The sequence below is a fragment of the Thamnophis sirtalis genome, unplaced genomic scaffold (assembly GCF_051295495.1).
Source record: "Thamnophis sirtalis isolate CommonGarterSnake01/CBP01778 unplaced genomic scaffold, rThaSir2_p1.2 scaffold_3, whole genome shotgun sequence".
Lineage (NCBI taxonomy): Eukaryota > Metazoa > Chordata > Lepidosauria > Squamata > Natricidae > Thamnophis > Thamnophis sirtalis.
Window position 1 is genome coordinate 15,642,194 of NW_028261383.1, and position 23,522 is coordinate 15,665,715.

At 40.9% G+C, this 23,522-nt stretch overlaps 1 protein-coding gene across 1 annotated transcript; it reads right to left on the reverse strand.

Moving 5' to 3' along the window:
* Nucleotides 1–2,401: 2,401 nt before the first annotated feature.
* On the reverse strand, nt 2,402–23,242 carry LOC148047271 (vomeronasal type-2 receptor 1-like). The gene is made up of 5 exons (XM_087708019.1): nt 23,106–23,242; nt 7,552–7,843; nt 5,580–6,392; nt 3,771–3,998; nt 2,402–2,431 (listed from the first exon to the last, which is right to left on the reverse strand). Exons 1-5 carry the CDS (start codon nt 23,240–23,242, stop codon nt 2,402–2,404), a joined length of 1,500 nt encoding a protein of 499 aa, XP_087564145.1.
* Nucleotides 23,243–23,522: the final 280 nt, after the last annotated feature.

Below are 23,522 nucleotides of genomic sequence, written 5' to 3' on the forward strand. Positions count from 1 at the left end.
ATCTTCATGAATCCAGGAACACAGCTTTCCACACACTGGGAAGGAGGCAGGGGCTGGGCAGAGAAAGGAGGGAAATCCAGAAAATGCATTTTTTCCCCGGAAAGAAATCAAAGGAGAAAGGGATTTGATTTGTGATTTTTAGAGGAAGGCTCAGCTTGGCTAAATCTGAAGGGGATAAAACTGTGGATCTCATTAAGTTGGACAGGCTATCTGAAGCTTTGCTGTAGATCTTCTCTTCTCGCTTTTCACATAGATTTGAACATTTTGCAATGAAGGGATTAGAGCCTACAGAGAGTATGTGGCTAACTTAACTTTTGATTCCCTGCTGAACTAAGCTCAGTGGTGAAATCTAAAAATTTTTTCCTACCGGTTCTGTGGGTGTGGCTTGGGGTGGGTGGGTTATGTGACTGGGTGGGCATGGCTATGTAGTCATGTGACTGGGGGGAGTCAAAAGACAGAAACTCACTTTAACAACGTCCTGCTGGAGCAGGGGGTTAGATTAGATCCCCTCCATATCCCTTCCAACCCTGGATTGCTGTACTCTTTCAAGATACCCTCTGAATCTGCGTCTAGTGCTGGGTTTGTGGTCTCTTCTCCCTCTCCTATTTCCCTCCCTCTTTCTCCCCCTCCCCCCTCTCTCTCTCTTTCGCAGCACCTTCCCCACTGCTTTTTAAAACATTTTCCCCTGCCTATTTGCCTGAACTGGCAGGGAAAAAATGCTTTAAGCTGTGAGCCACATGATCCTCAGAAGCTTTTTTTTTTTTTACTATCGGTTTGCAGAACCAAGGACAATCATCCCTACCGGTTCAACAAACAGGGAAGATTTCACCCCTGGCTAAGCTTCTTTGTAACCTAATGTGCCAACTGCAAAGATAAAGCCTCTAGGCAAATTTGCCAAGTAGCCTAGTTGAAGTAACCTGTGAAATGCAAAATGTGAATTCTGCCTGTTTTCTGTAACTTAAAATGTATATTCCCAGCAACCAGTGGTGGGTTCTGGGAAGTACGATCTGGTACGGCCACACCAGTGGTAGCCGGGAGCAGTGGCCACTGTACCGGTATGGTGGCTCATATGGCCCACCTGCCTGCCCACATTCCTTACCTGTTTTTGAAGCAACTGAGCCAATTGTGCACAAGCGCATGGTGTGCGGCATCCGTGTGACCTCCGCTGAGCAGCTGGGTGTCGCAGCTGGGTGTGAGCAGTGCACATGCCTGACTAGGATGCCTGGCCCCATGCGCAGTGTAGCCGTTGTGACGGGGTCCGGAACCCACCACTACCAGCAACCTAATGTGAGATTGCACCCCCTAACAAAGCCCTGCCCTATATGCCAGGAAATGTATCCTTTTCCCCTTCTAATGTCCTTTGTTTTCAGAGCGCTGAGAAAAATCACGAGATTTGCATGAATCATGGATGTGAAATCATGTTTCTATAGCAATGACGATCTGTGCAAGCTGTGTAAACTATACAAGGGTGATGGTTGTTTTTTTTTTTGCACGCACCTGTTTTCCTCTCTGCCTGTTCTAAGATGGGAGACTAAAAGGTCGCCCAGTTTTGCTTTCTGGCCAGAAATAAAAACCTGATTATCAGTTGCCTTATGTTCAGAGTTGAGTTTCACTGGGTTTATCAGATTCTGAGCTGCATTCAAAACCTTACAGTATTGAATACTGAATAGAACAGAGGTGCTATTCAGCCAGTTCTGACAAGTTCTGAGAAACTGGTAGTGGAAATTTTGAGTAGTTCAGAGAACCAGCAAATAGGTTGGCCACGCCCCTGCTGCCTCCCAATTAATCTTCTTTTGTTGCCCTGAACAAGAGAACAGGGCTGGAAAGCAGGTTAGTGGTGTGGGAAGGGAATGGTGATTTTGCAGTCTCCTTCCCCTTCCACACCCACAAATCCATGCCCATACCACTGGAATAGAAGGTTGCTTTTTCTAAGAAAAAGCATAGCAATCATTTCTCCCTCTGGCTCAAATCTTCCATTACCCTCTACTTAGAGACAAACAACCTACTCTCTAACAAGCAATTTGGCATCAGAAAAAAATTGTCCCACAATATGCAACTCTTTCACTGCAAAAACATATGGACTTTACAACTCGACCAGGGTAAAGCAATAGGTGCAATTTATATAGACTTCTGTAAAGCCTTTGATTCAGTGGTACACAACAAACTCCTTCTAAAACTAAAATCTTATGGCATCTCCAGTTCCCTGCATAAGTGGACAGCTGTGTTCCTATAAAATAGGCAACAAGTAGTCAAAATAGGAAACACCCTATCAAACCCTGCGCCTGTTAACAGTGGTGTCCCCCAAGGTAGCGTTTTAGGACACACACTCTTTATATTTTACATAAATAAACTTTGTGATGATATTATAAGTTACTGCATTCTCTTCGCTGATGATGTAAAACTATTCAACACCACCGGCAATGCTGCTACCCTACAAAAAAGACATTGTCTATATGTCAGAATGATCAAAAAGTTGGCAACTTCAAATCACAACCAACAAATGCTCTGTCTTATACATTGGCAAAAAAAAAAAAATCAGAACACAAAATACAAGCTAGGTGGATATGACCTTGTAGACTACCTCCACTCTGATAAGGACCTTGGAGTACTCATCTCAAATGATCTAAGTGCCTGAGCATTGCCAAAAAGGCATTAAGAGTTGTTAACCTAATCTTGCGAAGCTTCTTCTCCGGTAATATTGAAATGCAAACTAGGGCATACAAAACTTTTGCTAAACCAATTCCTGAATACAGCTCACCTGTCTGGAACCCGCACTGTGTATCAGACAGTAATACAATCAAGCAAGTCCAGAGATATTTCATAAGAAGAGTCCTCTGCTACTCTACTCGCAATAGAATATCTTATGCCACCAGGGTTGAAATTTTGGGCTTAGAAAACTTAGAACTTTGCCGTCTTTGATCTGACCTAAGCATGGCACATAAAATTATATGCTACAATGCCCTACCTGTCAATGAATACTTCAGCTTCAACCACAACAACACACAAGCATATAATAGATACAAACTTATGGAAAACTGCTCCAAACTCAATTGCAGAAAATACGACTTCAGTAACAGAGTTGTCAATGCCTGGAATGCACTACCTGACTCTGTGGTTTCTTTCCCCAACCCCCAAAACTTTAACTTTTGACTGTCTACTGTTCACTTCACCCCATTCCTAAGAGGTCTTTAAGGGGTGTACATAAGCACACCAGTTTGCCTGCTGTCCCTGTCTTAATATTCCCTTGTATTCATATTCATTTCATGTATTCATAATCATATTTATACTTATATCTATTATCTAATTCAAGCTTGATGAATTAAATAAGGTATAGGAGCCGAGGTGGCACAGTGGTTAGAGTGCAGTACTGCAGGCCACTTCAGCTGACTGCTATCTGCAGTTTGGGGGTTCAAATCTCACCGGCTCAAGGTTGACTCAGTCTTCCATCCTTCCGAAGTGGGTGAAATGAGGACCCAGACTGTGGGGGGGGGGCGATATGCTGACTCTGTAAACCGCTTAGAGAGGGCTGAAAGCCCTATGAAGCAGTATATAAGTCTAACTGCTATCGCTATTGCTACATAAAATAAAAATAAATATACTCTTTATTGTAATAGTTAAGGGTGCATTTCTCATGGACATCTAACTAATGAATGTTTTTCCTTCCTGGAAGACTTTCCTCTTTAGATGACATTCAGAGGCATTTCTTGCCCCAAGATTGTGATCTTCTAGGTGAGAACATCAAGAAAAGTGAACTCAAGATTTAACCCCACCTTCTTCAGCCCTTCTATCTCTGCAGTGGCATTCTGGTGGATCATAAACTTGAAATCCAAGGTTCCTTGTCTTTCTAGACTCCCAAAGGAAACTCTCTTAAAGGATTTGTTGAGCATAGCCTCCCACTTCACAATATCCAGGTTTGCTGAGAGGTCCCATTTCTCATCCAAAAACATCCCATTTATGGAATTGTTGTAATATTGAAAGTTTCGAAGAAAGAAATTGAGCTGGAATAGAAGAAAAATTGGCTATGTTTAGACATGACATTCTAAATTCCTATGGCTAACTCTAACCGTAACCTGCTAACTTACCCTTCAAATGTACATGATCTGGACAAACACTGTGAGCTACGACAGAGAGAAAATTGCATAGGCTTTGAGATGGTGTTACCAAAACCAGATTCCCTGTGGTATCTGTTTCTTGACCAACTTACCTGGAAAGGCTGAAATCATCTTTAATATCAAGGCATAGTTTCTTTCTCACCTCTCCTTCTAGCTCTGGACTATGTCATTCTTCTCCATGTCTCCCTCTAATGGTTCCCTTCCTACTTCCTTCCCTTCCCTTTCCCTCCCTCCCTCCCTCCCTCCCTCCTTTCTTTCTTTCTTTCTGCCTCTATCTCGCATGCTTGCTATTGGCTGACATAGTATCGGGGAGGGTGGGAGCTCATGGTGTTTGGGAGGGGATATGTGCTGATGAAGATATCTCGAAGAAGGGAGTTTTGTTCTCACCATCTTCTCCACATGCTGGTGGCTCGTGTTTGGGTTTGGTCAAGGCCAATTGTCTCTGCATACCAGATGAATGAGGCCACCTGAAGATGCACCCCACATAACACCTTTGGGAATTGGAGATTGGACACTGGGTTAGGGAAACTGGGGGGAGGGATTTGGGTAAACGTTTGATATGTACAAGTATGCACTTTTTTGCTTCAGATCTTGCTTCACTTTTGCTGTTTTCATTTCATATCCAGTAAAAGTACATTTTCTCTAATTAAATGGAGTTGAGGGTTTACTTTCTTGGAATGTGAATAAGGCACACCTGACACTTTCTTTCTTTCCTCCCTCCCTCCCTCCTTCCTTCCATCTTTCCTTCCTTCCTCCCTCCCTTCCACAATAACAGAATAACAGAATTGGAAGGAAACTTGGAGGTCTTCTGGTCCAAGCCCATGGTTAGGCAAAAGAACTCTATACCATTTCAGACCAATGGTTGTCCAATCTCTTCTTAAAAACTTCCAGGGTTGGAACATTCACAATTTCTGGAGGCAAGTTACTCCACTGATTAATTGTTCTGTCAGGAAATTTCTTCTTAGTTCTGGGTTGCTTCTCTCCTTGATTAGTTTCCATGCATTGCTTCTTGTCCAGCCTTCAGGTGCTTTGGAGAATAGTTCAACTCCCTCTTCTTTGTGGCAACCCCTGAGATATTGGGAGACAGCTATCATGTCATCCCTAGTCCTTCTTTTCATTAAACTAGATCTACCTATTTCCAGTAAACATTATTTATGTTTTGGCCTCCAGTCCCCTAATCATCCTTCTTGCTCTTTTCTGCACTCTTTCTAGAATCTCAGTATTTTTCTTTCCTCCTTTCCTTCTTTTGTTCCTTCCTTCCTTCCTTTCTTCCATCCATCTATCTTTCCTCTCATAATGGAGTTAATACATTGCAACAGACAGGAAAGGAGCGAAGGGAATGAAAGAGGGACAGGATGGAAAGTTGGGTTCCACTTTATTTTTCATATTCAAAATAAATCAATTTCACAAAAGTAACTGCCCAATTCTTAGACTTCTGAAATTGATTCGGAGACAGAAAAGAAATACCTGCCATCCTTTCAGCTTTGGTTTTTCCACGTTTTGACCCCCTTTGATCCTTGTCCTCTTAGAACTGGGCCTAGAGGCTGCGTGGATGGCTCGTGCCACAGCCCAGATTGTGTTATACGTTAAATAGCCATCTAGAGACTGAACCACATCAATATTCTCCTGGGACAGAGCCTCCCATTCTTCTCTCTCCCTGCAACGTCTCCGGACTTCCGCGGAAAATGTATCCTTGAGGTACGAACATGTAAAGGATGTGTCTGCTATGTTTTTGATGAAATAGTAAAAATCCACATGCAAAAGAGACTTTGCCATTTGGTTTCCCTTAATAAGAAAGGAAAAAATGCTGTGGAGCAATTGAGAGGGAAAGGTCAAACCCGTAAAATAGATGGTGAGGTCCCAACAAATTGTCGTAATCATCACTTTCCCTGTAAAGGGTTGATCAAAGGATTTAAATGCCATTTGTAGAACGCGAACACCCCCCATGATTACATCTTTATCTGCAGCACAAAGAAAAACATTCACTTGTCTCCAGCTGCGATATGGATTCTTATCTATGAACCTCTTACGGTGAGATGCAGGAAAGGTTTCCGCTATAACTGGACAAATGTCATTCCTGATCAGCAGGGAAGTCATCGTCCTCATGAAATTCTGCCCATTGTCAGTGTCTGGCGCCAGCAAACCAACCAAGGTCCACCGAAAATGTAAGAGCAGCTTGACCATCCCTGGATACTGGAATCCTTCAGCAGGGAGCATTGGGTGGAAGAAAGGAAACTTAATTTTATCACTCAGAATCTGGGCAGCAAAATTGTAACTGACCTGAAAAGGAATGAAAAGATGGTAGAACGGAATGGAGTAGAACAGAGCAGATCACAGTGGAACGGAATGGAACAGAACAGAACAGAACAGAACAGAACAGAACAGAACAGAAATGAAACAGAGTTGGAAAGGACTTGGAGGTCTTCGAGTCCAACTCCCTGCTTAGGCAGCAAACCCTAAATCACTTCAGACAAATGGTTATCCAATATCTTCTTAAAAACTTCCAGTGTTGGAGAATTCACAACTTCTGGAGGCAAGCTGTTCCACTAATTAATTGTTCTAACTGTCAGGAAATTTCTCCTCAGTTCTAAGTTGCTTCTCTCCTTGATTAGTTTCCACCCATTGCTTCTTGTTCTACCCTCAGGTGCTTTGGAGAATAGATTGACTCCCGCTTCTTTGTGGCAGCCCCTGAGATATTGAAACACTGCTATCATGTCACCCCTAGTCCTTCTTTTCATTAAAATAGACATACCTAATTCCAGTTAACATTCTTTATATGTTTTAGCCTCCAGTCCCCTAATCCTCTTTGTTGTTCTTCTCCACTCTGATTTTAGAGTCTCAACATTTTTTTTTACATCATCCAAAAATGGATGTCAGGCCTGCAGCCATCTTTTCTTTTGGATCTTTGCCTTCCACACTTTCTATTATCCTACTATGCATTTTCTATTGTGGGAAAATGGGAGGGGGGATTGTAAGGAGTTACATACTATGTAGCCATAACAAAATTCTTTCTAGAAAGCCAAGGTCATCTTTTGTCTCTGCACCCCTGCACCTGACCAGAACTGAATAGGTAGAACTGCCAGCATGGCAGTGGGAGATTGGACTGTGATGGACTTGTGGGAGTGGGGGGCAAGATCTTGAACTTTCAACTGGGTGGGGAAAACCAGGAAGCTTTCAGATTCATGTTTCCCCAGATGTGCCAACATGGCTCTCTTAATAAATTGGAACTTTTGCTTTGGACTCTTATTTAATTTTGGATGCTATTTGGAACCCTGACACTGGATGCAGTATTTCAAGGGTGGCCTTACCAAATATTTTATACTTTATATGCAAAATTAAATGCTTATTCCTCTTGTAATTCCTCTTCTCTTAATTTACAATTGAGGAAATTTGCTTGAACATTGCACGACAGAAAACTGTCTCCCAAACAAAGGCACACCTGTGGGATTTTATAGGTGCTCAACATGGTTGAAATCTGAATGGAGATGTCAGTCTCAGCCCTTTCAAGAACAGCCAGTATGTTTCTCTGTCTTCCACAGTTGTAGTTGGGAATCTTGGTCTTCCCATCTGAAAGTAGCCCCAGCAAAGCATCTGCAGTCTTTCCTGTATGGTAATAGTTTTCATAAATGCTGTAGCCCAAGGTGATGTTGAGTAAGATGTGGGAATCCTGGTTGATCCTCTGGATGGCAAAAAGGAAGAACAGGATTTTCCAATCTTCAGTCCCTAATTTGCTACAAATATAAATGTACATAATCAATTAAAGAAAGATTTTATTTGATCATATACATACATACATACATACATACATACATACATACATACATACATGAATATACATACACACACACACACACACACACACACATCCTTAAGATTTCCTCTCAATGGATTGCAACATTTATGTTATTTTAACATAAAAGTAAATTCCAAAAACTATGTAACTATGGAATGGAGTGGAGTGGAGTGGAGTGGAACGGAACGGAACGGAATGGAACGGAGCGGAGCGGAGCGGAGCGGAGCGGAGCAGAGCAGAGCAGAGCAGAGCAGAGCAGAGCAGAGCAGAATAGAATAGAATAGAATATTGGAATGAGGAATGGAATGGAATGAAATGGAAGAGAAGAGAAGAGAAGAGAGGAGAGGAGAGGAGAGGAGAAGAGAAGAGAAGAGAAGAGAAGAGAAGAGAAGAGAAGAGAAGAGAAGAGAAGAGAAGAGAAGAGAAGAGTTGTAAGGGACTTTGGAAGTCTTCTTTTTCAACCGTCTGCTTAGGCAGGAAACCCTATACCATTTCAGACAAATGGTTATCCAACATCTTCTTAAAGACTTCCAGTGTTGGGGCATTCACAACTTCTGGAGGCAAGTTGTTCCACTGATTAATTGTTCTAACTGTCAGGAAATTTCTCCTCAATTCTAAGTTGCTTCTCTCCTTGATTAGTTTTCACCCACTGCTTCTTGCCCTGCCCTCAGATGCTTTGGAGAATAGATTGACTCCCTCTTCTTTGTGGCAACCCCTGAGATATCAGAAGACTGCTATATCATGTCACCTCTAGAACTTCTTTTCACTAAACTAGGCATACCCAGTTCCAGCAACTGTTCCATGTAATGTACATTGGGAGGGGAGTATCCCTAGAAATCTCAAATATTTGAAAGGACTGTTTTGCTTACGCAGGATATTCAATAATGCATATACTCTTGAGGTTGCTAGGATGCTGGCACTTCTACTGAAATGTTGGACTGACTTCAAACATTCTTCCTGTTTTTCTTCTCATTAATAGCAATAGCACTTAGACTTATATTCCACTTCACACTGCTTTATAGCCCTCACTTAAGTGGTTTAGTGAGTCAGCATATTGCCTTCAACAATCTGGGTCCTCATTTTACCTGCCTCAGAAGGAAAGAAGGCTGAGTCAATCTTTAGCCTGGTGAGATTCAATCTGCCAAAATGCTGGTAGCCAGCAGTCAGCAGAAGTAGCCTGCAGTATTGCATTCTAAGCAATGTTCTACCATGGCTCATAACCTTCTTGGATACTTCACACTAGATTAACCTAACCTCCCAATTTAAAAGAGATTCATTAATGATAAAATTGGAAAGGACCATTGGTGCCTTATCAATAAAAAAACAACAAGTTATCAACTTCTGGAAACATCTGGATTTTAAAGTCCCTTATCAAAGATTTCTTGAGAGGAGATGTAACTGACCTCATTTACAAAGTAGGGAAGAAAATTTAGCATCATCCTTACTTGATGTCTGTATCTGAGCATCAGCAGCAGGGTACAAAATGGATATCCAACTTTGAAAGGGGACAGAAGTAGAGAAAATGTAGCTGATCAAGGGGACAATGCCTGGTAGGAGAAGCAGGCTGGAACCTTAGACATTACCTTAGAAAAGAAGAATATTGGTAGCTCATGGTTGAAATGAGGAGTCCTTAGTGCCCTCTGAGCTTGGTTGTTTTCTTGCAGACATTTCATTACCCAAACTAGGTATCATCAGTGCTAGTCACTATCACTGATTATGGTGAAAAAAGTTAAGTTCTACATTTAGACAAGAAAAACAAAATGCACATGTACAATATACGTGGTACCTTGCTCAATAGCAGTAACTGTGAAAGGGATCTTGGAGACCTAGTGGACAACCATTTAAATATGAGCCAGCATTGTGCAGCAGCTGCCAAAAAAGACAACACAGTTCTAGGTTGCATAAGCAGAGGGATAGAATGAAGATCACATGAAGTGTTAATACTACTTTATAATGCCTTGGTAAGGCCACACTTGGAATACTGCATTCAGTTTTGGTCACCACGATGTAAAAAAGATGTGGAGACTCTAGAAAGAGTGCAGAGAAGAGCAACAAAGAGGATTAGGGGACTGGAGACTAAAACATATGAAGAACGGTTGCAGGAACTGGGTATGTCTAGTTTAATTGAAAGAATGGCTAGGAGAGACATGATAGCAGTCTTCCAATATCTCAGGGGTTGCCACAAAAAAGGAGTCAAGCTATTCTCCAAAGCACCTGAGGGTAGAGCAAGAATCAATGGGTGGAAACTAATGAAGGAGAGAAGCAACCCAGAACTAAGAAGAAATGTCCTGACAGTTAGAACAATTGACCAGTGGAATAACTTGCTTCCAGTAGTTATGAATGCTCAAACACTGGAAGTCTTTAAGAAGATGTTGGATAGCCATTTGTCTGAAACGGTATAGGGTTTCCTGCCTAGGCAGGTGGTTGGACTAGAAGACCTCCAAACCTAGTTTGGTTAATGAAATGTCTGCAAGAAAACAACCAAAACTCAGAGAACACCAAGGAACCCTCACATTAGAAACTGTTTGGAAAAGGAGTAGCTGTAATTCAGTGCACAGAAATGAACCTACATGTGTGCTTGGGATGAAGGAGTTTTCTTGAAGCTTAATGGTTGGAAAAAAAACTTAACCGCAGAGACTATGGCACCAATGAGAAGTTCTCCTGGCCTGTAGTGGTTCTTTGACTCCAACATTGCCCTCTTTGGACTCAAGAGGTATTTGGGATCGAGCCTCCCATGGACTGCCTGGGGCCTCTGAAGCAGGATGAGAAGTAGCATGAGCAGTAGTGCTGATGGAGCCTCCAGTTCTGTGTTTATTTTGAACAAAGAATACGAAGAAGTGGAAAAAAGCAAAGCCTTCTTCCAAGGCAGAAGCTTCAAGGACCTTCCTAAGCCAGAATCCAGCTTCAAAGCTGAAACAAATCTTCTCTCTGACTTCCCAGGCTCTCTCTGTCTCCAGACTCATTTAAGTCTTCACTCAAAACTTTCCAGCGAGGTGGCATCATCCCTAGTGGTCTATTGGGGAGAAAGCCTGTTATTGGTGTCTTTGTGGCAAAAAGTTCTGGAAATCTGCAGAAATACCTCTAGGGACTAGTGGCAAGACAACAAAATAATCACTATGATTTGAATAATGGCAAGGAAGGGAGACATCACTTCTCTGAATTCTGAATGAGTCAACAGCAGGGGTGAAATCCAGCAAGTTGTGACAGGTTCTGCAGAACCGGTAGCAGAAATTTTGAGTAGTTCAGAGAACCAGTAGTGGAAATTTTGAGTAGTTCAGAGAACCGGTAGCAGAAATTTTGAGTAGTTCAGAGAACCAGTAGTGGAAATTTTGAGTAGTTCAGAGAACCGGTAGCAGAAATTTTGAGTGTTTCAGAGAACCAGTAGTGGAAATTTTGAGTAGTTCAGAGAACCGGTAGCAGAAATTTTGAGTAGTTCAGAGAACCAGTAATGGAAATTTTGAGTAGTTCAGAGAACCGGTAGCAGAAATTTTGAGTAGTTCAGAGAACCAGTAATGGAAATTTTGAGTAGTTCAGAGAACCAGTAGGAGAAATTTTGAGTAGTTCAGAGAACCAATGGTGAAACTTTTGATTAGTTCAGAGTACCGGTAGTAGAAATTTTGAGTAGTTCCCCAGAGTGTGGTGGGAATGGAGATTTTGCAGTATCCTTCCCCTGGAGTGGGGTGGGAATGGAGATTTGAAGTATCCTTCCCCTGCCATGCCTACCAAGCCATGCCCACCAAGCCACACCACGTCCACCAAACCACACCTACAGAACTGGTAGTAAAAAAATTGAATTTCACCACTGGTCAACAGGCAGATGTTCTCTAGGGAAAGTTTTAGTCCAAACTTTTAGGAGGAGCCAAATTCTCACCAAAGTTCTCTTAGAAAATATGACTGCTCCGCTCTATTTAGACCTCTTTCTTCTGATGATGTGGTGGGTTTTCTGCAACTTCTCCATCGTTCAATGTGTTGTTATCATTATAACAGAATAAGAGAATTGTAAGGAACCTTGGAAGTCTTCAAACTGCCCCCCCCTCAGGCAGGAGTTATACCAGTGATGGCTACCCTTTTCCGGCCCTATACCATTTCAGACCAATGGTTGTCCAATCTCTTCTTCAAAATCTCCAATATTGGAGCATCCACAATTTCTGGAGGCAAGTCAGTCCACTGATTAATTGCTTTTACTTCAGGAAATTATTCATTATCATTTATATGTTGCTCATCTCACCAACAAGATGATTCTGGGTGACTGACAAACAGTAAAAAGATTATAAAAACATTTTTTTAGGAAAAAAAAAAGCTATATAAAAGTGAAAACTAAGGAGACAGACAGAATGGGGAGATCTTTTTACACGGTCAACTACTTCCAGTGGTGAGAGGCCCCTTTGGGACCCCAAGCTGTGGGGTCTCGGATCAGCCCCTCGGAAGCTCCATTTTGGCTGGCAAGGTACAGGCAAGGCCTCTGGGTGGCCGAATGAGGCTTCTGAGGGGTGTGTGGCAGAGTTGACTTGCTGTCAGGGTTCTGACGGATGCCCTAATTAACCCCTGAGCATCAAGCCAAGTTTCAAACGAAATCCAGTTATTTATTAGGAGCAACTAACATGTCAGCAACTACCTGAGTGAAGTCAACTCTGCCACACATGATTTACAGCTCAACTATGACCCTGTTTCCCCTCTCCTCCCAGAGTGTGTCATAAATGATATTGATGCTATTTGGAACTCTGACACTGTCCTTCTGAGGCGGGTAAATTGAGGACCCAGATTATTGGGGGCAAATATACTGACTCTGTAAACTGCTTAGAGAGGGCTATAAAGCACTATGAAGCAGTGAAAAAGTGCTTTTGCTATTGCTCTTGCTCTTGCACCATCCTCCCACAGTGGACCCAGCTACCATCTCAGCTGCAGCCCTCACAGGTCTCTGTTTATTTAATCAATTAAGAAACTTCAAAAGATAAAGGCCTCTGTGTTTTATGTGAATACAAAAGGACAATATGCAGAGTGTCAGCGTTCCAAGTATCATGTAGAATTAAATCAGAGTCCAAGGCAAAACGATCCTTAAAGTTCCAATTTAATAAATCAGACATCTTAGCACATCTGTGTAAATCCCAATTCTGGAAATTACATCAGAATTCCACCCAGTTAAAAGTTCATGATCTTGTCTCCACAATCCATCACATGCTCCAATCTTCTTCTTTCACGCTGGCGTCTCCACCCAGCTGCTTCTGGTCAGGTGTAAAAGTGCAGAGACAAAATATGACCTTGGCTTCTAGAAAAGAATGACAACAATACATTCCACAATCCTACTCCTGTCTATTCCCCTCTCCCATCAACTATACTAAAGAACCAGCATAATGAAATAAGAGAAAATGTGGCAGACCTGACACAGAGTCTATTGGAAAAAGGAATGAAAAACTTCTATCTGCTTTGTAATTTCCTCCCCATTTACTCAATGCTACTGTCCACTTATGGCTGTTGCTTATCTGTCTCTGCTCCAGTCCAAACATTCACACAGTATTTCTAGACGTGATAGGAAATGGAATTTCATTTCACATGAGCCAGCAGTGTGCAGCAGCAGCCAAAAAAGCTAATGCCATCCCAGGTTGTGTAAACAGAGGCATAGAATTAAGATCATGTGAAGTAATAGCACCACTTTATAAAATCTTAGTAAGACCACACCTGGAATACTGCCACCAATTCTGGTCACAATATTAGAAAAGTGGTGTTGAAACTTTGGAAAAAGTTCAGGGAAGAGCAACTAAGATGACCAAAGTACTGGAGGCTAAAACATATGAAGAAGGGATGCAGGTTTGGGGTTTGGTTAGTCTAAAGAAAAGAAGAATTATGACTGACCTTATAGCAGTATTCCAGTATTTGAGGAGCTACCATAAAGAAGAAGGGGTCAAATTATTCTACAAAGCACCATAGGTCAGGATATGGCTTAGTGGCTAAGATGCTGAGCTTGTTGATCAGAAAGGTCGGCAGTTCAGCAGTTTGAATCTCTAGTATAGGTCTCCTGCGTGAACAGGGGGTTGGACTAAATGACCTCCAAGGTACTTCCAGCTCTGTTACTGTTAAGAAACAATAGTTGGAAACTAATCAAAGGGGAAACTTCCTAACAGTGGGGACAATTAACTAGTGGAACAGCTTGCCTCCAGAAGTTGTGAATGCCCCAACACTGGAAGTCTTTAAGAAGATGTTGGATAGCCATTTGTCTGAAACGGTATAGGGTTTCCTGCCTAGGCAGGAAACTAGAAGACCTTCAAGGTCCCTTCCAACTCTGCTATTGTATTGTATTAAACTTTTATTGAGGGAAAGTGATAGCAAGGAAGGCAAGGCAGAATCTGAAGTTCAGAACCACTCAGAACTTTTAGGTTAAACATTCGTGTTTGCTCCGTTACTGGAGGTTTTTAAGAAGAAACTAGGGAGTCACTTATCTGAAATAGTATAGGTTCTCCTGCTTAAGCAGGGAGCTGGACTAGAAGACCTCCAAGGTCCCTTCCAGCTCTATTCTATTGTACTTCTAATTCACTTCAGGCCCCCAGCCATTACAAAATTGGTTTCAGTTTAGGATTACTGTATGGAGATAATGTTTAGAAATCACAAAAATGTGCTACTGTTAATATTAGTCAGAGTTGAGGGGAACTGATTGGTTATTTGGAGTCAGAACAAAAATGTCACCGGTGCACCAACTTCCTTAGCTCTAAGTGATTTTCCCTATTAGTCTCTGGAGCCCAGAGATCACACTGAATGAGACAGCAAAGGTTGACTCCCTGAGTGTTGAATTATCTTCCTCCAGTATCATTTTCTGGACATGTCCTGATAGGAAGGACCACAGCTGCTGCAGAATAATGCCCCCAGGGATGTATCTGCAATTTCTCACTTAAAATACTTTTCTCTATCTACTCTGCACATGGAGACCTCAAGAGATGATGCTTCTTACTGTAATTATCACCATCCCAGTTTTTGAGATCTCCTCGCCTACTTCTCTAGGAACTGCCTTTGATGTAAACATCAGACTGAAGCAACACGGAGGAGATCTTGCATTAGGAAAGAATAAATGTCTCCAGCCATGCTGAGTGCTTTCAATAACTTTTAGGACAGGCTGGGGCTGTGCTCTTGAATTTACCTTTCTATCTTTTCCAGGTGAAGGTGATTTGTCTCTGTCATAATTGGGAAACCCCCACTGGCATTTCCAACCTTTGAGAGTGATTTTCATTCGTCTAAATCTTCTGGTTGTTCTTGTTTGATTGATTCAGCCCTATGAATTATGGACCTCCTGTTTCTGCTTCTGATACTGCTGGTGTCCCAGCCAATCTCTGGGAAGCTGAGAATGAAGTGCCCGCTGAGTTTCGAGTGGCAGGATAGAAACAAACCATGGAACTACTACAAGCCAGGAGACCATCTCATTAGTATAATCATCAGTGCAACAAAAATATCACAAGCAGCGTTGTCTTTCAACCTAGTTTCTTCAAGTCAATCTCACTCGTAAGTCATTCAACTGTGATGTAGTTGAATACCCTCCATTTGCAGTTTTAACGCTCTTGTTTTTTTCCTTATTTTATACATTCCTATATTGAATGACCTGTCTAGTTTACTGAATAATTTTTATTTCCATGACTTGTTTCTTTTGTCTTTTTTTGTGTGTGTGGAAGAGACTGAGATCTAAGGATAAGGCAGGGGAAAAAAACAGATTATAAATCCAAATTATGTTCTTCTCCTCATCCACTCCTGAGATCACCACTTGAACGTTGATTGTTCTTTGAAGTAATAATTAAAATAGATGTAGTTGCTTCTGTCCATTTAGTATAATATTTTATAATGACTCATTGATATTGAATCTATCCAACAAAATGAAATTAAATGTAGAGAAAAGTAAGGTTTTACATTTAGGCAAGAAAAATCAAATGTCCAAGTACAGTTTAGATGAAACTTGGCTCAATAGCAGTAACTGTGAGAGGGATCTTGGAATCCTGGTAGACAATCAATGAAATATGAGCTAGCAGTGTGCGGCAGCAGTCAAAAGCCAATGCAGATTTTGGCTGTGTTAACAGAGGGATTAAATCAAGGTCATGTAAAGTATTAGTACCACTTTATAAAGCCTTACTAATTTAGAACAGGGCACCCATTTTGGGTCACTATATTATAAAAAGATGCAAAGCTTCTGGACAGTGTGCAGAAAAGAGCAACAAATATAATTAGGGCACTGGAGGTTAAAATATATGAAGAACGGTTGCAGGAATTGGGTATTTCTTGTCTAGTGAAAAGATGACTTAAGGGGGACCTGATAGCAGGGTTTCCAATATTTGAGGGGCTGCCACAAAGAATCAGAATCAGAATAGAGCTGGAAGGGACCTTGGAGGTCTTCTAGCCAAGCAGGAGATCCTATACTATTTCAGACAAGTGACTGTCCAGTCTCTTCCTAAAAACCTTCAGTGATGAAGCACCCACAACTTCTGAAGGCAACTTCTGTTCCACTGGTTTAATTGTTCTCACTATTTTCCAAAACACCCGAAGGCAAGACAAGAAACAATGGGCAGAAACAAATCAAAGAGAGAAGCAACATAGAACTAAGGAGAAATTTGCTAATAGTGAGAACATTTAACCAATGGAATGGCTTGCCTTCAGAAGTGGTGGGTGGCCCATCACTGGAGGTATTTAAGAAGAGGGTGGACAGCACTTGTCTGGAATGACATAAGATCTCCTGCTTGAGCAGGGGGTTGGATTAGAAGACCTCCAAGGTCCCTTCCAGCTCTATTCTATTGCTGATAAAAGTTGAAAACAGTATGTTGTTATTATTGATGATGATGATGATAATAATAATATGAACATTTGTTGCAGTAATTTATTTTTTGAAGACGTAGATCTTTTACGCTATATTTCCCAAATTCAACTGGTCAACAATAATGCAAGGGTCCGGCACAATCTCACCATAGGCTACAACATCCATGACAACTTTTTGAACACACTTGGCACCTCCGATGCCTTACTGGATATGCTCTCTACTGGAGAAGTCGATGTTCCCAATTACAGCTGTGGAAAGGATGACCACCTTTTGGCTCTTCTGGATGGAGCTAAAATGGACATCTCTGTGCAGATGTCAACATTAGTCAGTGCCTACAAAGTCCCACAGGTTTGTGTATGTGTTTCATTATTTGGTAAAGCGAATTGTAGGAGTAATAGAACCAACCATTCAAGAGCTGCTTTTCAGCATGGCCATTTTAGGTGTCAGGGCTAGGAATTGAGATCGAGAGTGGAGAGGAGTAAAGGATCAATGGTGAAAACAACCAGTGGAACAGTTTATCTTCAGAGACTGTCGATGCTTCATCGCTGGAGGTTTTTAAAAAGAGACTGGTTGGTCATTTATCTGAAATGCTATAGAGTCTCCTGCTTGAGCAGGGGACTGGATTAGAAGACCTCCAATTCGTGCTTTGTTATTCTATTTTTTATGTTTACTATTTGAGGATCAATATCTTTAACTGCCACAGAATAACAGAATAATACAGTTGGTAGGGACCTTAGAGGTCTTTTGGTCCAATACAATCCTCAAACAGGAAACCCTATGGGTAAACGTTTCGGCACTGAGTGCCAAAACTGGAGCATGCACGCATGCACTGTAGCACCACAACCCGGAAGAGAGCAGCTGGACACCATCCATGCATGCAGCAGCCATCTGCTCTTCCAGGTTCCACCATGCACATGTGCGCTGACTAGCTCCCTCTCTCCTTCACGCATGCCAGAACCCAGAAGAGCAGATGCCGATGGTGCACATGCCCAGAGACGGCTTTGCATGCCACCTCTGGCACACAATGTATAGGTTCACCATCATGGTCCTATACCATTTCAGACAAATAGGTGTTCAAACTCTTAAAACTATAGCTAAGACTGTATCTCAAATCAACAGCCTTTTGGGATAGTGAAATAACATATATTCTATGTGGTAAGAATTGTAGATAATAGATAGATAGATAGATAGATAGATAGATAGATAGATAGATAGATAGATAGATAGATAGATAGATAGATAGAAAGACAGAAAGACAGAAAGACAGACAGACAGACAGACAGACAGATAGATAGATAATATTGCCAAAAGTATTCGCTTACCTGCCTTTACTCACATATGAATTTACTATAAGTGACATCCCATTCCTAATCCATAGGGTTCAATATGACGTTGGTCCACCCTTTGCAATTCTTCTGGGAAGGCTGTCCACAAGGTTTAGGAGTGTGTTTATGGGAATTTGTGACCATTCTTCCAGAAGCGCATTTGTTTTTTTTTTAAGGTTTTTTTTTAATTTTCAAAACAAACACAACACAGAAAATGTTCCTTTTTTTTTACATGCTGTAGAAAGTGTATCAGTTGGTTACAAAAGACATTCGGGCATCTCTTCCACAGTCATCAAGCATAATTCATATTAACTCAAGTTTTTTAACTCAGATATTTATACATGTTACTATCATCATATCTCCATTTTCATTTGACTATAGTTTTTTAAATGTCCCATCATAAAATATACCAAGATTTAATACATAACCACATACTGGCATTTCATTTACTATTTCTAAAATCCTCCAATGACACTGAATCCTTATATCCTCTTCTAGCTAAACATCCATAATTTTTAATAACAAAGTTTTCTATCCTTCTTTCCAAATCACTGTTTACAATTTACATCCCATTTCCTTATGTTGTACATTATATACATATATATGTATGTATGTGTGTGTGTGTGTGTGTGTGTGTGTGTGTATGTATATATATACACACAAACACACACACACACAAACACACGTTATTATCATTATCCCTCCTTTATTTGACTATATCCTGCATCATATCATTTTCCCCCTAGTAATCAAGACTTAACTGAATCTAACTTAACTTATTATTGTTGTTGTTGTTATTGTTATTGTTATCACAAAAACAGAATTGTATCACAGCGGTCAGTTGTTTCACCGGATTTGGCATTGATTACTAGTCGGGCCCCACCCAGGGGCCTAGGACGTCGTAATGTATTTTCATAATATGCATGTGGATCCAAGCAGTGAGGCATTTTGCATTTGACTGATGGTGATTTTGTCAATTTTAACTGTTTTAAATGTAATTCCAGTGCTTTTGGAATAGCACCAGTATGCCGATTACCACTGGAATTACCACTGCTGGTTTGTGCCATAAACATTGAATTTCAATTTTTAAGTCCTGGTATTTCATGATTTTTTTCATGTTCTCGTCGACCCTGCTATCACCTGGTATTGCAATGTCTATAATTGTAACCTTATTTTTCTCAACCAGTGGGATGTCTGGTGTATTATGTGTCAGTATTTTGTCCGTTTGTATATGAAAATCCCATAAGATCTCGACCATCTGATTTTCGGTGACTTTTTCAGGCTTATGTTCCCACTAGTTTGTTGTTGGTTTAATATTATAATTTTTGCACAAATTCCAGTGGATCATTTGTGCTACTAAATTGTGCCACAATTTATAATCAGTCTGCGTGATTTTTTTTACAGTAGCTGAGTATGTGATCAACAGTTTCATCAACTTCTTTGCAAAGTCTGCATTTGGCATCATCAGAGGATTTTTCAATTTTGGCCTTAATGGCATTTGTGCGGATAGGTTGTTCTTGCACAGCCAGGATTAGTAACTCTGTTTCTTTCTTTAATGTACTTGTTGTTAACTATAACCAAGTTTGTTCACTGTCCACTTTATCTTTTAGTTTTTCCAGAAATTGGCCATGCAATGCTTTGTTCTGCCAATTCTCCATTCTCCATTTTATCACATCTTTTCTGTATTCTTGTTTCTTCTGTTGGGGCTTCAGTAGATTTTTGTTCTTCACTTCGATTAATAGATGTTCTTGACTTTCTTTTAAATATTCAGCCAGTCCATGTTTTTCTTCTTCAATTATTTGCTTCACTTGTAATAATCCTCTGCCACCTGATTTTCATGGCAGTTATAGTCTATCAGTGTCACCATGTGGATGTAAACTGTAGTGCATTGTCATTAGTTTCCTGGTTTTTCGGTCCAAAATGTCCAAATCAGCTTGTGTCCAGTTAACCAGCTGTGTATCTTATAACTAGTATTGTCCAAGTATTTATGGCCTTGATTGTATTTCCACCATTCAATTTAGATTTCAAAATTTTCCTAACTCTGTTGGTATACTCTCTCCTGACAATAGTTTTTACTTCTCCATGTTTGATGTTATCCAACTGCAGAATGCCTAAGTTTTTGTAGGCTTCATTTTCGTTGCATTTAATTAGTTGGCCATTGGGCATTTCCATTCCCTCACATATAGTGATTTTGCCCCTTTTTATGGATACAGTGCCACATTTTTTCATGCCAAACTGCATTGAAATATCAGTGCTGAATACTCGGACTGTGTTTGTCAATGATTGGATTTCTATTTCTGACTTTATTATTATACAATTGTATCACAGCGGCCAGTTGTTTCACCGGATTTGGCATTGGTTACTAGTCGGGCCCCACCCAGGGGCCTAGGACGTCGTAACATATTTTCGTAATATGCGTGCAGATCCAAGCAGTGCGGCTTTTTGCATTTGACTGATGGTGATTTTGTCAATTTTTAACTGTTTTAAATGTAATTCCAGTGCTTTTGGAATAGCACCCAGTGTGCCAATTACCACTGGAATTACCACTGCTGGTTTGTGCCATAGTCGTTGAATTTCAATTTTTAAGTCCTGGTATCTTGCGATTTTTTCATGTTCCTTCTCGGCGACCCTGCTATCACCTGGTATTGCGATGTCTATGATTGTGACCTTGTTTTTCTCAACCAGTGTGATGTCTGGTGTATTATGCGCCAGTATTTTGTCAGTTTGTATACGGAAATCCCACAAGATCTTGACCATCTGATTTTCGGTGACTTTTTCAGGCTGATGTTCCCACCAGTTTGTTGCTGTTTTAATATTATAATTTTTGCACAAATTCCAATGGATCATTTGTGCTACTGAATTGTGCCGCAATTTATAATCAGTCTGCGCGATTTTTTTACAGCAGCTGAGTATGTGATCAACAGTTTCATCAGCTTCTTTGCAAAGTCTGCATTTGGCATCATCAGAGGATTTTTCGATTTTGGCCTTTATGGCATTTGTGCGGATAGCTTGTTCTTGCGCAGCCAGGATTAGTGACTCTGTTTCTTTCTTTAATGTACCTGTTTTTAACCATAACCAAGTTTGTTCACTGTCCACTTTATCTTTTATTTTTTCCAGAAATTGACCATGCAGTGCTTTGTTCTGCCAACTCTCCATTCTTGATTTTATCACATCTTTTCTGTATTCTTGTTTTGTCTGTTGGGCCTTCAGTAGATTTTTGTTCTTTACTTCGATTAATAGATGTTCTTGAGTGTCTTTTAAATAATCAGCCAGTGCATGTTTTTCTTCTTCAACTGTTTGCTTCACTTGTAATAATCCTCTGCCACCTGATTTTCGGGGCAGATACAGTCTATCAGTATCACCACGTGGATGTAAACTGTAGTGCATTGTCATTAGTTTCCTGGTTTTTCGGTCCAAAAGGTCCAAATCAGCTTGTGTCCAGTTAACTATGCCAGCTGTGTATCTTATAACTGGTATTGCCCAGGTATTTATGGCCTTGATTGTATTTCCACCATTCAATTTAGATTTCAGAATTTTCCTAACTCTGTTGGTGTACTCTCGCCTGACAATAGTTTTTACTTCTCCATGCTTGATGTTATCCAACTGCAGAATGCCTAAGTATTTGTAGGCTTCATTTTCTTTGCATTTAATTAGTTGGCCATTGGGCATTTCAATTCCCTCAGATGCAGTGATTTTGCCCCTTTTTATGGATACAGTGGCGCATTTTTCCATGCCAAACTGCATTGAAATATCGGTGCTGAATACTCGGACTGTATTTGTCAATGATTGGATTTCTATTTCTGACTTTCCATAGAGTTTCAAATCATCCATATATAGTAAATGCGAAATTTTTTCAGCTTTTTTGGTTGTTTGGTAGCCTAATTTCATTTTTTTTAAGATTACTGATAGTATTATTATTATTATTATTATTATTATTATTATTATTATTATTATTATTATTATTATTATTATATAATTGTATCACAGCAGCCAGTTGTTTTGCTGGATTTGGCATTGATTACTAGTCGGGCCCCACCCAGGGGCCTAGGACGTTGTAACGTATTTTCATAATATGCGTGCAGATCCAAGCAGTACGGCTTTTTGCATTTGACTGATGGTGATTTTGTCAATTTTTAACTGTTTTAAATGTAATTCCAGTGCTGTGATACAATTGTATAATAATAATAATAATAATAATAATAATAATAATAATAATAATAATAATAATAATAATATCCTGTTTCCCCAAAAATAAGCCCTATCATGAAAATAAACCGTAGCATGTTTTATGTGTGCTCCTAATATAAGCCCTACCCCCTACCCCAAATAAGCCCTACTTAAGAGTCTGCAACCGGCCACCTGCCCATTCCAGCTGGTTGCTTCTAGTGCCATGGCCACAAGACAAGGGGCGACGTGGAGCTGCCCCATGCACTCCCACTGTCTTATCTCAATGCCCCCTGTGAGAAAATAAATCTCTATCTTGTAAAGGAACAAAGAGCAAGAGGACCATAAACAATAAAAAGCATATTTATTTAAAATAAGCTTTTGGAAAAGGATTCTCAATCATGAAAGATAGAAAGAAAATGTCTGACAGCTTTGGTTACAGAGTTTAAATATGGTTTTGGGGTGCAGTTCACTTCCTTAAATGTCCATGTTGCATAAAGTTGCATTATACAAAACATGTTACACAATGCTGTTGGCAACTCACCAACCGGTTTCTAGCCCAAAAAAAATACCCTTAAAGGAAAGTCTCCCAATTGCTTCCCACCATACAAAGAGATAACCGAATAATCAATCCCCTTATGTCAGCATCTTGAGAGTGACGCCAGCACTTTCTCGGTAGGCCTCACATTGACCCAGCCAGTTCCTCCTCAGTTAACGTCACAACTCTGGTAGTGCCCTAAACGTTCCTTCTATATATGGTATTAACTGAATGTGTTACAAAAGTAATGTATTATGAAACTGCTGCTTCTGCTTTCTGGTATTATCTAAAGCATAAAAATGTAGTCAATCAGGTTCTGCTCTTTTACACAAATTACCTTATTTCTCTCACCCACACAGTGAGGTCATCCATGCCCCTACACCTGCCTCACCTCACAGCCATGTGCAGCAGGAGCCCACATGGTCGCTGGCCCACTTCTTTTGCTTGGTCATGGCTGCAACGGTGCAGGAGGTCGAGCAGTGTGCTGGTGCTACAGCCATGAAGCAAGGCTGGTATCAGGATGTGCATGGCCTAGTTGTAGGAGTCCTGAGGTAAACTGGTATGGAGCATGTGGGGCAGCTCCACCCCACCTCACCTCAGACCTGCATCACCACATGCATTGCTTGGCTCCTGCTCCATTGCAGCCAAAATCAAGCAGAAGAAGGGGGCAGTGGCCACGTGAGGTCCTGCTAGAATGGGCTGTTGGAGCTGCCACTGCCACAAGGCAAGGCAGGTATCAGTGCGTGGATGGGCTGGCTACAGTGCCCCCAAGGTAAGCCAATGTGGGGAACGTGGGGCAGCTCCATTC

What these genes read in the sequence shown, in the direction of transcription:
- LOC148047271 (XM_087708019.1), bottom strand. Translation starts at nt 23,242, where the DNA reads ATGCACATCCTGATACCAGCCTTGCTTCATGGCTGTAGCACCAGCACA. An exon ending in CTGCTGCACATGGCTGTGAG is followed by an intron (nt 7,844 to 23,105) that starts GTGAGGCAGGTG and finishes TTATATTTGTAG; the next exon opens with CAAATTAGGGACTGAAGATT. An exon ending in AGATAGAAGGGCTGAAGAAG is followed by an intron (nt 2,432 to 3,770) that starts GTGGGGTTAAAT and finishes TCTTTTTTGTAG; the next exon opens with GGTAGCAGCATTGCCGGTGG.